Source organism: Anastrepha ludens, chromosome 5 (assembly GCF_028408465.1).
Source record: "Anastrepha ludens isolate Willacy chromosome 5, idAnaLude1.1, whole genome shotgun sequence".
NCBI lineage: Eukaryota > Metazoa > Arthropoda > Insecta > Diptera > Tephritidae > Anastrepha > Anastrepha ludens.
Window position 1 is genome coordinate 46,230,546 of NC_071501.1, and position 15,354 is coordinate 46,245,899.

At 37.4% G+C, this 15,354-nt stretch overlaps 1 protein-coding gene across 1 annotated transcript; it reads right to left on the bottom strand.

The window, feature by feature from the left end:
• Positions 1–260: 260 nt before the first annotated feature.
• Positions 261–11,904, bottom strand: LOC128863061 (alcohol dehydrogenase). Its single transcript, XM_054101960.1, has 3 exons — positions 11,620–11,904; positions 11,121–11,525; positions 261–3,158 (listed from the first exon to the last, which is right to left on the bottom strand). The coding sequence occupies exons 1-3, from the start codon at positions 11,746–11,748 to the stop codon at positions 2,847–2,849; spliced, it is 846 nt and encodes a 281-aa protein (XP_053957935.1). The 5' UTR covers positions 11,749–11,904; the 3' UTR covers positions 261–2,846.
• Positions 11,905–15,354: the final 3,450 nt, after the last annotated feature.

The window sequence follows — 15,354 nt, forward strand, 5'->3', positions numbered from 1 at the left end:
GAAATCATTCCTGTTAGCATTGGAGTTCCCTAGGTCGGAATCTATCATAAGTCGCCAGGAGGTCTTTCGTCTACCACAGCCGGTGGTATGTTACACTCTCAGAGCTTCCGCAGCTACATTCCTCTATTTAACTCGAAAAGAAATTATATTCCATAAATCGGAAGAAATTTTTCTTTTCCGTAAGTGAACTGAAAAATTATTTTCCTGTGCGCCCCAGAGTATTTTCATTTACTCCATAACAGAATTTCAAACACCGTGACTGTTAATAAACATAGATATTTATTTTTAATTTTTCAAAATTATATAAAATTGTGAACAAAGTACAAACACTTAATCAGCTAAATCTTAGAATATTTCTATGATTTTTATGAAATGAATTAATGTTCCAAACAAAATAAATGCCGTCAATTCTATTTGCTTAATATTTATAGGTGAGTAATTTATAAGTAAAAAATAAACGCACAACTAATAAGACAAACACAAAATATCATCCAAGCGATTTTTGCTTTTAGATCAATAAATTTTATTTTCCAGTAGAAAAATATTAAATTTAAATAAACTTCTATGCTTAAACTACAAATCTAAATAGTTTAAATATTTTATTAAAATCCGGCAATTGGGACCTTGACTTGTAAGAAGCGCTAAGTTGGGTTCTTCTCAAAAGTCTACTGATCGAAGCTTTGACTTTGGTACTGTGAACGAAAATCAGTACCCGCATTTACTTTAATTTTTTGATTTTGGAACATCGGAAGAATTTGGGCAATTAACACCTTATTTCTCTGAACTACGTGTAGATCTCTCTAACCGCAAACTGGAGTTTGGGATCGTGCCTGGGCAATCTTTCCAAGTAGACAGGACTGCAATTAGGGGAAAATCTGTAACGAGACTGCAACCTTTGTCTTCACTGATGGCTCCAAGATGGAATCGGGAGCCGGAGCAGGAGTTTTCTTTAAACCAGCCAATTTATTTATTTCCGTGAATCTGCCGAATACTGCTAGTGTTTTTCAGGTGCAGATTCAAACTGGTTAACTGCTGTAAGGGAGAGATTAGAACTTTTGAGTGTGCAAGTCATATTTCTCTGATCTGGGTTTCAGGATATAGAAACATAGGGGGTGAATAAAATTGCTGCTGAGCTTGCCCGTAAGGGGTGGACTGAATTGGTTTCAGAAGTCTCCTACCCGGACATTAGCATCTCCCTGACTGAAGTTGATGGGGAATTGCACAACGCATTTCACACGAAAGCACAGATAAGACGGAGCTCCATTTCTTCGTATTCCTAATTTCGTATTTCGAAATGCCCTATGACCCTAGTACAATAAACGCAGATAGTCCTGGGAACTCTACGCCATTCAATTTCCAAACTTGCAGCTGCGCTTACTACTCACGCAGAAAATTTGGGTTTACCATTTAATCACCATTGCAGCAGCTGTGGGGACCTTTTAGAGAAATAGACTATTAAGAAATTTCTCTGTAAATGTCCGGGCTTGGCAGCTACACGATTAAGGTCACTGGGTGTTCCGTTCTTCGACAGCCTGGGGCAGTGCGCCAACCTAAATCCCATCAATCTTCTCCATTATATCAACAGCCCTGGTTGGCTGAAGATATCTGCTTGTTGGAGGTCTCATAATGGTATCAAAACGGCGCTTTAGTGCTACTTTGGAGTGCCAGTGTGGTACTTCCACCATTTCACCTACCTACTTCAGTACCTACCCTTTATCATAGCTTGCCTTTTGAACTCCCATTCATTTGACATCTCCTAGTAAGTTGCTTATAAAGCGCCGAGCTTTCAATTTAGCTTCATTAAATCTAGACTAGCATAGAAGACTTATTAGATAGTAAACATTTTTAAGTAGCAAAATAAAGAGTTGTAGTATTTTAAACATAAAATATTTCCTTAATATAAAACATTTTCATAAATAAATATTTCTTAAATATACATTTTTTCGTAATTTAATACATACAACAAATCAAGTAAATGCGAAAAGCAGAAAAGTATGCGGGCTTCCTAATAGGGACCGATCGATGTGGACCAGCTGTGGCGGCCATATTGTTGGCATCTGTGGCATCTGTCGAATCAGCTGTTTATTATTCAGTCACTGATGCCAAATCGCTACGGTATTGAAATATGAGTTCCGAGGTATATTTATCTTTCGGGAAGATGGCGTAAATTTTTCTTGTATGTTTTCTAAAGTACCAAGTCCATTCCAATAAACTGCAATCGGCCGATACCCTCAAAGTAAATAGTCCAAATCCATTACTCAAATTCATAGATCGCGGCTCTATACAGCAATGCGATTGAAAATAGGATCCAATTCACTAGGCAAAGCCGCTGCGTGGATTTGAGTGATGCCATATCCAACACAAAGTGGCGTGCAAGGGCCTTTTAAATAAGAAAATAATTTCGTTAATGCCTCACATACAAGTAAGTATACTCGTACACCATTTCGAGCCGAGCGTATTAAAAAACTCTACACTTCTGCTTATTTTTTCTTAATTACATAATACTATGAAATTTATTTATAAAAAGTGGTTTCTTGAAAGGAACTTTTTTCTATTAAATGCTTAAAAAATCAGAAAACATACATACTCGTATACATTCATATTTGTCCTAAAAAAATACTTTAGTTATATATACATACATATATACGTATATTTTATGTATATGAACACATCTTAAATACGCATCCTTCCTGCTCATACCTTCTATTATTTCCTATATCTTATACTTAATGCATTAGTGGTAGCTTTAACATTTCGCTTGCCAGACTTGAAGCTTTCACTTCTGTGCTTGCACCCTTGAACCTGGATGCCCAAAGGCATTTCGCTTGCAGACTTGTCGTAATGCTTCAACCACACTCGGGTTTACAACATTGCTCTCCGTTTTTGTTTTCCTTATTTGGGAACCAGAAATTCTTTATTTCGACCATTTTGAGCTGTCCCAAATCGCACATCCAAGTTGAGCCATTCTTGTGCGCTTGAATAGCTTTTATAATGTTCTTTGCACAATCTAATGTAGACTGTGATGGAAATTCATGCCGTGATCTCTCTTTCAAACCAAGATATTTTCCTTGAAAACAATGTACATTGTCCCAGTGTTTGGTGTCGGTAATGCCGGGACAAATTGTGTAGAGAGTGATGCCTGTTTTTGGCTCCAAGTGCTGAGAATTAAATTAGGATATGATTAGCGACAGTGGCAGATAAAATATCTAAATACTTTAATTCAAAATTCACTTAATTTTTATCTTAAAAAAATACTAAATAAATTATAAATGATTAATAAATATATTACTTTTAACCCATACATTTTACTGCATAATTTCCTTTGACATTTGTAGAATTGTAGCAGGATATGGGGACAAAATAATTAATAAAAAGCTGAATTACATTAGCAAACTTTAAAACTGAATATTTTTTATTAGTCTTATCTTTGTTAACTGATTTTGTGATGCCATTGAAGAGAGTAATCACCCCAATTGACAACTCAAATTCCCAAAACTATTATATGGAGTGAAGTGATTAGGTGAACCAAATGGTTAGGAATTTCTCTCTCTTCTCAATTGGCGCGATAACCGCTTACGCGATTTTGGCCGAGTTTAATAAAGCGCGCCAGTTGTGCTAACCGGCGCCAATCAGACACAGCAAGTGAAGCGAAGTCCTTCTTCCCACCTGATCTTTCCAACACAAAGGAGGCCTTCCTCTTCCTCCACTACCACCAGCTGGTACCGCATCGAATACTTTCAGAGTCGGAAAGTTTGTATCCATTCGGACGACATGACCCAACCAGCGTAGCCGCTGGATCTTTATTCGCTGCGCTAGCCGGCCGCCGTAGCAGAATGGGTTGGTGCGTGATTACCATTCGGAATTCACAGAGAGAACGTTGGTTCGAATCTCGGTGAAACACCAAAATTCAGAAAACAAAAAAAAAAACATTTTTCTAATAGCGGTCGCCCCTCGGCAGGCAATGGCAAACCTCCGAGTGTATTTCTGCCATGAAAAAGCTCCTCATAAAAAAGAAAATATCTGCCGTTCGGAGTCGGCTTGAAACTGTAGGTCCCTCCATTTGTGGAACAACATCAGGATGCACATCACAAATAGGAGGAGGAGCTCGGCCAAACACCCAAAAAGGGTGTACGCGCCAATTATATATATATATGTTTATGTCTATGACGTCGTAAAGCTCATACAGCTTCCATCGCCTGCGATATTCGCCGTTGCCAACGTGCAAAGGTCAAAAAATCTTACGCAGAATCTTTCTCTCAAACACTCCAAGCGTCGCCTCATCGGATGTTGTCATCGTCCACGCGTTAAGACGGGCATGATGAGAGTCTTGCAGAGTGTTAGTTTTTTTCGTCGAGAGAAGATTTTACTACTCAATTGCCTATTTAGTCCAAAGTAGCAATTGTTGGGAGGAGAGATTCTACGTTGGATTTAAAGGCTGACTTGTTATCGGTGTTGGTATGCTGGTTCCTAAATATACGAAGTCTTTTTCAACCTCGAAATCAACAGTGACGTGGGTGGTTTGTTTGATGACAGGAGGTACTTCGTTTTGTCCTCGTTCACCACCAGACCCATTCGCTTTGCCTCTTTATCCAGTTTGGAGAAGGTAGAACTAACAGCGCGGTTGTTAAGGCCGATGATGTCGATATAATCGGCATACGCCAACAATTGTACGCTCTTATAAAAAATTGTGCCTGAGCGATTAAGTTCTGCGGAGCGTACGATGCTCTCCAACATCAGGTTAAAGAAGTCACACAACAGGGAGTCACCCTGTCTGAAAACTCGTTTGGTATCAAACGGGTTGGAGAGGTCCTTCCCAATTCTGGCGGTGCTGCTGGTGTTCAGCAACGTCATCTTGCAAAGCCGTATTAGTTTTGCGGGGATACCAAATTCAGACCCCGCGATATACAGGAAACTCCTTTTCGTACTGTCGAATGCAGCTTTGAAATCGACAAAAAGATGGTGTGTGTCGATTCACCTTTCATGGGCCTTTTCCTAAAGCCACACTGATAAGGTCCAATCAGTTGGTTGACGGTGGGCTTCAGTCTTTCACACAATATGCTCGCTAGAACCTTATAGACGATATTTAGAAGACTAATCCCGCGGTAATTTGCACAGATTGCAGAAAAGCCCTTGTTATGGATTGGGCAGAGCACACTTAAATTCCAATCGACAGGCATGCTTTTCATCCGACCACATTTTGCATAGAAGCTGATGCATGCACCTTACCAGCTCCTCGCCGCCATGTTTGAATAGCTCATTCGGCAGTTCGTCGGCGCCCGCGGCTTTGTTGTTCTTTGCACGCGTTATCGCTATTCTCACCTCGTCATGGTCGGGTAGCGGAACGACAATTCCGTCGTCAACGATTGGGGTATCGAGATCTTCACATTCTCTGTGACATGCGCAGCTGTCACTATTTAATAGGTTCGAGAAGTGTTCCCTCCATAATTTAAGAGGGTGAAGGTTAGGAATTTACTTGCAGTCATAAATAGGGGATCAGAGAGCACTAAAGAATGAAAAAACTTGTTCAAATATAGTTAATTGCTCCATTTTCTCTGTACGTTGAAAAATAAAGCCGACTGTGTGTATCATTTTACGCAAGAGTTGCTTCATGAGTATTAAAATACCCACCAAATCATAAAGGATTAAACATTTTTGAAACAGAACGAAATTCACTCCGAATTCAATGAAATCCGGATCTGAATGTCTCGCGCTGATACGTCTATGTATTTATATAAATACCGTTTTTTTAACTGCATGATGGTTTGACAGCTAAGAATAGCAAACTGTGTTGACATTTCTGTTCAGTAGTGTTTGGCGAGTCATCATGAATCCTTTGGCGCCACAACAACGCTTTCCAATTATGGAAATTCTGTTCGCCAAGTTCATAGGGCGAAGTGTTGAAGTAAACGCCGAAATGTTGGCTCGTCATCGTTCTCAACTTTTTGGCCTTTGTTCTTCGACTACGAGGAAAATTTTACGCAAGGATCTTGACTTACGTGCCTGTAAAAAAAGCTTGTGAAAGCTCGTGCAAGAATTGATGCCAAATGACAGTCGTTTGATTGGCCTCACTTAGATTTATTGGAAAAGGTAGTATTTCCAAAAATGAATCACCTAAACAGCGACGACATTTGGCGCGATTTGCCATACAGCGCGCTTAAAAATCGATTTATTGCAATATTAAGCCACCATTGACGCTATAGGGCCAGATTTATTACGAAAGATAATCAAAAATTGGACCAATCGAATGGATTATGTGACTCGTAGCTGCGGCAGAAGAAAATCGTAGAAGCCAGAGCGTTCAACACTAGAGCAAGAGAAAGGCCGAGAATAAGATGGGCCGACGAACTAGAGGACGACATCAAGAAACTTAGTATAACGGACTGGAAAAAAGTCGCACGCGTTCGAGACGTATGGAGGTCCCACGTGCAGCAGGCCAAAGCTCACAAAAAACTGTAGAGCCAAAAGATGATAATGAGCTGCGGCGGACATATGCTGGATTTCATATTCAAAAAATAAATGCCATGAAATTATCTACCAGATTATAGTAAAAAAAATTATTATCATTTTAAGTTCTTAAGCTCTTAAAAAACAACCTTTTTATACACCTGTTTGTAGTGTTGAATGTCTATTTGTATCCTCCGGAGACGTAATAGATTAAAATGAGGTCCCAAAAAACATAAAATGAAGATCTGGTATCAAATAAAAAGGGTCTGAGCAAGCTTTAGCGCAGCTTTTTGAATAGGGTTGCCATCTTTATATATATTTAAATATATAATTTAATTAAAATTAATTAAGCTCTAAATGCTATAATATTAGTTCAAACGAACTGCGTTGGGTCCAGTTCAGACATATTTTTAAAAGGTTCACCCCAGAGTCGCCCACCTTAAAATTTAAATTAATTGAGAAATAGATACTACAATATCAACACCAAATACTAAAGTATCAAACGAAATGAGTTTGAAAAAGCTTTAATCCAGACATATTTTTAAAGTAGGTTGCCACCTTTCTAAAAAATTTCTTAAAATTTAATAAATCAAAAATAAATATGACAGTAGAGAAATATTTTTTTTTTTTGTTTTGTATGGTTGCCACTTAACTTTTCAATACATTTTTTTAGGAAACGAGTTTAAGTACAAATTACAAAATGGAACGATAAGGTATAACCAAAATTTATAATTCCAAAATCAAATCAAATACCCGTAAGAATTGTGAGGTTTTCATGATTTTAAAGCGCTACCTCTCTTTTTAAATACATTTTTTATTAAGGCGCGACGGGTATATCCATTTACTTCTGACAAAACCACTTTTATGAATTTCGAAGGATTTGCCTTTTTTATTTCTTTTTAATTTTTTTATTTCTGTTTTGTTTTGTATTTCTTTTTTTCACGGTAGGATTGCATTCAAAGGTTTCCCATTGTCTGTTTAGTGGTGGAAGCCACTAAGATTCAAATACCGAAGCTCTTTATTGAACAGTTTAATTCGAATTTCTAAATATTATATATAAACATTTTAAACTAAATATGAAAATATGAGGGTGGACAGTAAATTTTTCTCCATGCACACGAACTTCACCTTTACTAGGCTTGAATTAGGCTCATTTTGAAGCAGTACAAGATACAACTGACCGACAAGCTCAGAGTTGATGGCCATATACAACATCGTTTGTTCTCTATTTAGACCTCAGGATATTTGAAAGAGGTCACCAATTCTGGTAGAAATATCATCATTTAGCACTTTGCAAAATTGCCATACTTGAGTCGGCTCTAACTCACATAACCTTCACCATGTAACAATACATTCACAAAAGATAACTCTTTTTGCATTGGTTCGCACTTCAACCGCGAGCGTCATAGATGAATTCTTTCATAGACATTGAAGGTAAAAATTTCGTATGGAAGTATTACTACATATTTGAGGGGGTATACCATTTTGCTATCTAACGCGAAGATGACGTAAATTGGCCGCCAAGGTCATGCAATCTTTTTTTTGTTCAAACCTTGTTTGGCAACATTTCTCTTCGATATTCGGTCACTCGGTAAACATTTTACTACAAGTCTGAATATATTATTTTTTATCTCTGCGGTAAAACGACAAATCAGCTGAAACTTAAGGAAATTTATTTACTTTTTAATAAATATTCATGCCATAAACTAAAGTACAGTAAAGTAAATATCTGGCTACAGTTTCAGGGAATAGGTAATAATAACTTGATCAGGTTTGCTGCCTCGTTGTCTCGATTCAGTTTATGTATACGGCATTGATGAAGTACTACTGCAACTATTGCCGAATACCAAAAAGAGAATTTACTGAGCTGTAGACGGTTATTGAGAATATTTTCGTAAAATTCGGCTCCACTAAGTCTGTTTTAGATGCCTAATTTTATGTATATGTGGAAATCTACATATATATAATTTATTATTGGAAAGAAATTTAATACAGGGTGGGCCAAATAAGAACTACTAATGTTAAGCACAAATAACTTTTTTATTTTTTGACATATTTATTTTTCTCTTTTTGTAGCTTATAACTGAATTGTTGGAAACTTATTATGGAACCCTACAGTACAACACAACGCATTAAATTATAGAGTTTTTCTATTCTTACACAATTAGCCACACAAATTGATTTTTTAAATAATGTTTTGATATCGTATGAAGCGCATTTCCATTTAAATGGTTATGTCAACAAACAAAACTGTAGATTGTGGGGCTCTGATAATCCAAGAGCAACACACCAACATCAGTTGCACCCATCTATATGTACTATTTGGTGCGGTGTTATGGCCGCTAGAGTTATCGGCCCATATTTCTTCGAAAATTAGGATGAAACGCCGGAATCGATTTCAGGAGCTTCTTACAGAACATTGATTGGAAACTTTTTGCGGCCAATGGCGGAGCAGTATCCTAATTTGTGGTTTCAACAAGATGGAGCAACTGCGCATACTGCTAGGCAAGCTATGGACCTGCTGCGTGAAATTTTTGGCGAACGTCTGATTTCCAAAACTTCAGATTTCCCTTGTCCACCTCGTTAGCCAGACTGATTAAAAGACAAAGTGTATCTTAATAAACCAGAGACTATTAGACAGCTGAAGCAAAATATTCGAGACGAAATACTGAGCCTTCAACCAGAAACATTATGTGGTGTAATGGAAAACGCGTTGAAAAGAGCCAATCTTTGTATCGAGAAAAATGGTGGACATTTGTCTGATGTAATATTTCATACATACACAGTATGTTCAATAAATAACAAAACAGAGCTATCTATTAAACTTTGATCATATTGAAAAGGTACAAGCGTCAGCTTTCAACCGCAGCCAACTTCATATAAATCGTTTGGCAGGTTAAAAAGTTACGCGCCTTTTATTGACAGTATGTTTCGTGCTTGTGTCGTAAAAATGCAATGGAGCAAAGAGCAAATATTAAATTCTGTGTTAAACTTGGAAAATCATTTAGTGAGACGTACGAATTGATGCAAAAAGTTTATGGTGATGATTGTTTAGCTCGTTCAAATGTATATAATTGGTTTAAACGATTTAAAAATCCTCGTAAATATTTGAATGATGATGAAAGACCTGGTCGTCCAGAAGCAAGTAATCGTGCTGAATTGGTGGAAAAAGTCCGCGAAATCATTGCTGTTGACGGAAATTTCACTGTAAGAACGTTAGCTGAAGAATTTAATTCATCTACTGGTACTATTTGGAAAATTTTAACTGACGATTTGGGTAAAAGAAAGGTTTGTGCACGCTTTGTTCCACACCAATTAAATGAAGATCAAAAAATCGCTCGAGTAAAACATTGTAAAGACATCATTTCAACAGCTGAAAACGATCCAGATTTTCTTGATTCGATCATAACTGGTGACGAAACATGGCGCTTCAAATGTGACCCTGAAACTATGCGTCAATCTGCAGAATGGAAGTCGAAAGGGGAGCCAAAAGCAAAGAAATTGCGTTTTCAGAAGTCAAGAATCAAAACAATGTTGATCACGTTCTACGATTCCAAGGGTATTGTACACAAGGAATTTGTTGCAGAAGGTCAAACTATTAATGGAGAATACTATTTAAAAGTTTTACATCGTTTGTGGTCAAGAATTGTTCGTGTAAGACCTGAATATCAAGAGGGGAAACAGCCTCATTTTTACCTCATGATAACGCACCACCCCACAAAACCAAAAATGTTCGTGAATTTTTGATGTAAAAACATATTTGTGTCATCAACCACCCTCCGTATTCTCGTCATCTATCACCATGCGACTATTTTCTGTTCCCTAAATTGAAAACTGCCATGAAAGGTGCGTTTTATGATGATAGTCCAGCCATTCAAGCAGCCGTGACACAGGTGTTAAAGAACATCCCCTTAGATGACATAAAAAAGTCCATGCAGAAATTGGTTGAACGTTCTGAACGTTGTATTGAGTTAAATGGAGACTATTTTGAATAAAAAATAACTTTCAAACACAGTACGATATGTGTTTTATTCTACATCTGAAAAGTTATGTTATTTATTGAGCATACTGTGTAATTTCCGTAAAATATATTCAATGTATAAAAACAATTAACCAAAATAAATGATTATTGCAAAAGTTATTTGTGTTTAACATTAGTAGGTCTTATTTGGCCCACCCTGTACTTTTATATATACGCGCTTGTTTTGTGTATGCGAATAAGCTGAACTTTATACTTTGTCCCAGCTGATTGTTTTTGATTATTTTCGAAAATTCTTGCTTTCTTTGTGTTTTCTTCGCGTCTGTTGTCCTGAACATTTTCAGGTTTTTTTTCAAAAATATCTTTTATATAAATATTCCGAAGCATATCACTTCTAATTAACCCCTTGAGTGGAAATGACGGGCCTAGCCTCAAATGAAAAAAAGTATTATTGTTGCACCTGGTCTTTTTTATATTCTAGCTATATAATATAGATAACGGTTGTAAGAGTTATTTTACGATAATTCCACTCATCGAATTGCGCTAAATTTAATTGTGAGCACGCGTACTATTCTTCGAGATTTAATCGTAAAGCAAGGGGTTAATCACGCGCCTATTATACTCGTATATTATAAAAAATTTATATCTCATGCACGTAGCAACATTTCTCGATGATTATGTATGTATATGTACGTACCGCTAGCGCTCTCGTAAAGTTCAGAATTCCTCCTTTCGTCGCACTGTATATAGGCAAGACGGGGAATGGCGTCAGCGCAGCTACCGAAGATATATTCACAACAACACCGCCCTTGCCCCCTCTACTCTTATCCATAAGGTCGTAGGCGACCAGTGTAGCATTAATTGTGCCGGTAAAATTTGTGGCAATAATCAAATTGTAATCTGTCTCATCAGATATGCTGGCACCATTAATTAGCATGTCGATGTTTCCAAATTTCTCCGCTATTTGCGCAAACACTGTGCGCGTTTTTTCCAAACCGCAGGTGACGTCAAACTCAATAAATTGGCATACAGGTTGCGGATCGACTGAATTGAGCTCTTTATATGCTGACTCATTCCATGCTTTGCCGAGTATCATGAGATTCTGTAAAGTTGTTTGGTTTGTAAAGAGAAAAAGACAACGTCTTCGTAAAGATACTAATTTTTTCACAGAATTATTTTTTTCACAAAATGCCTACCGCTACACCCTTTTGCAACAATTGTTTGCATGTTTCTAAACCGATGCCACCAAAACCACCAACATAAACAATATTCTTGCCAGTCAATTCCATCAACACTTCCTCCATATTACTCGTATTTGCGCTCATTGCCTTATGAATATTTATCTTATTTGTGTATATTTTTTATTTCTCACTTAACTTTCTGGTTTTCAACTGTACCTATTAAATTTAACTTTTATTTATAAACACAACCGATTGGCTTAGCGTGCAAGTTTTAACTGAGGTGCCTATGGTGAGCTAAACACAGCTGCGATAAAAGAGTGCTGAAATTTTTGGTAAATTTTTGCTAAGTCATTCTACGTGGAAGAGTGAGCACACACACCACATTGGGGTGTGAGTATTATTCGTCGTTTGTACAAATTGTTCGTAATCTCACCAAATATGTGACGAAACCTTATCAGTGGTTAAACATTTTACTTATACTCAATATTTTGCTGCTTCCCCTCTATCCCTTATCAAATCATTTTGATTTCTGTTCGATGTAAATATAATATATATGAATGCATGCATATGCGTATATATGTACATATATGTTTACTTGTATGGGGGATTCCACTGCACATATATGGCTTAGCGTGCAAGTTTTAACTGAGGTGCCTATGGTGAGCTAAACACAGCTGCGATAAAAGAGTGCTGAAATTTTTGGTAAATTTTTGCTAAGTCATTCTACGTGGAAGAGTGAGCACACACACCACATATATGGAAGATTCTCGTGTTTATAAACAGTTGTACATACATACATATGCATAAGTAATTCAACGCACTACTGCACTGCATTGCGAGAATGAAATAAAGGCGTAAGGTGGAAAATATTTTTAGGGGTGAAATTTAAGAGGATTCATAATAATTGTAATGTAGCCATAAACCAAAAAATTGCTGAATATTACTATATTTTTGTAGATTTTCGCTGGTGTCGTTTTAGTTTGGGGAAACCTGAATGTTAAAAAAAAATGTGTCGTGAAAGATTTGAATGGAATTAATTAATGATTTTGCTATAGTGAAACGCCCAAAAATATATTAAAACGCTAGATTTAGACAAAAATGATTTTTATTCTCAGAACAAATTCAACAAAAGCACTGTTTAGTGTCTCATTCAAGTTTTATGAAATGTAAATGAGCAAAATGTGTACTAAATAGCTGGATGCTAAACGGCTGACTATATTCAAATGCTTATAAAATTGGCCTCGAAAAATGTAAAGGGTGGTTAAGTTTCAAGGGCCGGTATTGATTTTGAATAACATACAATTTTTTTAGGAAATTATTGTCATTTCTCTCTATTATGATAATACTGGTGTGGCTCAATTACGTATGGAACAAAATATCGGCCAAAACAGCCGCCGCGGCCTCGGCGGCACACCTCCATAAGATGGTCCAAATTTTCGATGACGCTGTGGCATAATTGAGGTTCTATGCCGTTAATGTGCCGAATTATCTCATCCTTTAGCTCTTGAATTGTTGCTGGCTTATCGACGTACACCTTTTCTTTCAAATAACCCCAAAGAAAGAAGTCCAACGGTGTCAAATCACATGATCTTGGTGGACAATTGACATCGCCGCGACGTGACATTATTCGGCCATCAAATTTTTCGCGCAAAAGATCCATTGTTTCGTTGGCTGTGTGACAAGTGGCACCGTCCTGTTGAAACCACATATCGTCCACATCCATATCTTCCAATTCGGGCCATAAAAAGTTCTTTATCATCTCACGATAGCGAACACTATTCAAAGTAACTGCCACCAATGATGCCGCCGGCCCATAAACCGCACCAAACAGTCACTCTTTGTGGGTGCATTGGTTTTTCGGCAATCACTCTTGGATTATCATTTGCCCAAATGCGGCAATTCTGCTTATTGACGAATCCACTCAGGTGAAAATGTGCCTCATCAATGAAGATGATTTTCTTCGAAAATTGGTCATTCACTGTTGCCATTTCCTGCCACCATTCTGACCAGTGACGACGCTTGAAATGGTCAAGAGGCTTTAGTTCTTGAGTCAATTGCACCTTGTAAGCGTGTAAATGCCAGCCTTTATGCATAATGTTCATCAACGACGAGCGTGAGAGGTGCAATTGTTGGTCACGACGACGAGTTGAGGTGCACTGCTCTTCAACCACACTATCGCGAACAGCAGCAATATTTTCTGCGGTACGAGCTGTACGAGCATGCACTGGTGTTTTCTCATCTCCTACAGACCCGGTTTGCTCAAACTTTTGTACAATTTTTCCGATTGTTAGCACATTTGGACGATTAAATTGACCGAAAAAATCACGAAGTGCGCGATATGCATTTTGATTTGAACGCCCGTTTTCATAATAAGCGTGAATAACTTTAACGCATTGCTCGATTGTGTATCTTTCCATGGTTCAAATTGAGTTAGTCTGAAATTGAAAAATGTCAAATGAAATGCATACATCGGCTCTTCAAATTTAACCACCCTTTAGATCCAATTACAACAGGTAATTTCGTCAATAGGAAGGATATTAATCTCGAAATGTCCAGATGTTTCTTCTTATATGAATTCTTATAGTATGAGCAACCACTATAATGCCGTATACTGCCTCAAATCGTATAGTACGATTTAGCTTTTTTATTATATTACAAAATGTCAGTTGGTGTTTTTCGTTTAAGTCTTTAGCTTTAAGCTTCCTAATCGTCCGATTTGTGTGCGTCAGAAGTCTGCTTACGTCTGCTCGCGGTTTGTATTGCTTCGTCAATTGTATCGATGTTTAAGTTGCGGTGTATGTCAGTGTTTGGCTTGTGCATAGTGCATTAGTTATTGTCCAAAGTATCTTCGACTGGACACGTTGCAGCATGTTCAAATTGGATTTAGGAGCTGTGACCCAAACTTCTGAACCACACTTCCAAATTGGTGCGATTGTCTTTTTGTAAATTAGGGTTTACCTTTGCAGCGACAGCTTTAACTGAGGTGTTGGCAGTCAATGCAGTTGCCGAAAGCGATTTTTACTTTCATTTCGCGATTTTATTATATGGCTGAGGTCTCAGTTGAGGCCGGTTACCCTAATCCGTAAATACTCACTAAGTTAAAGATGGTATGGAATTTAATTAGAGTAATTTGACGTAATTTTTGCAGTGGGTGATCCACTTTTGCAGTGTGGCCGGTTGGATATATTTACCACTTATCAAAGATAAATTTAACACGTTCCCTGTCCGCTGAGCCACATATGGTTCAGTAAACGTGCGCCTGATAAGCACTGATACGTTCCTGAGCCATATGTGCGTCAGGGGGTATATGAACCACATGTGTTTCATGAACGTGCAGAAGCAAAAATGTCCCTCTACGCTCATGGACCATATCTGTTTCAGGTAGAAATACCCTACATCCGTTTTTTTTTTAATTATTATTATTATTACTAAAGCTATCCTATGACTACAAAAAAACAAATTATTCAAAAAACCCTGTTGGACTTGTCGGTCAATTTTGCATTTTTGTATTGGGACAGGGAACGTGTTAACAAGCTCGCTTGGATAGAGATAGAGTATACCTAATTACACTCTCGAACGCAATTTGTAATCATTTATGAGCACTATTTTTCGACGTATTCCATTAGAACCGGTGAAAGTCGAGTAAATAAATTTGCCAAGGTCTCTATACTCTGTTTTTCTAATTTTAATCTAATCGTTTTAGGTAACGTTCAGGTTGTTGAAATGGAGTCCAGCGTATCGTTTGTTTAG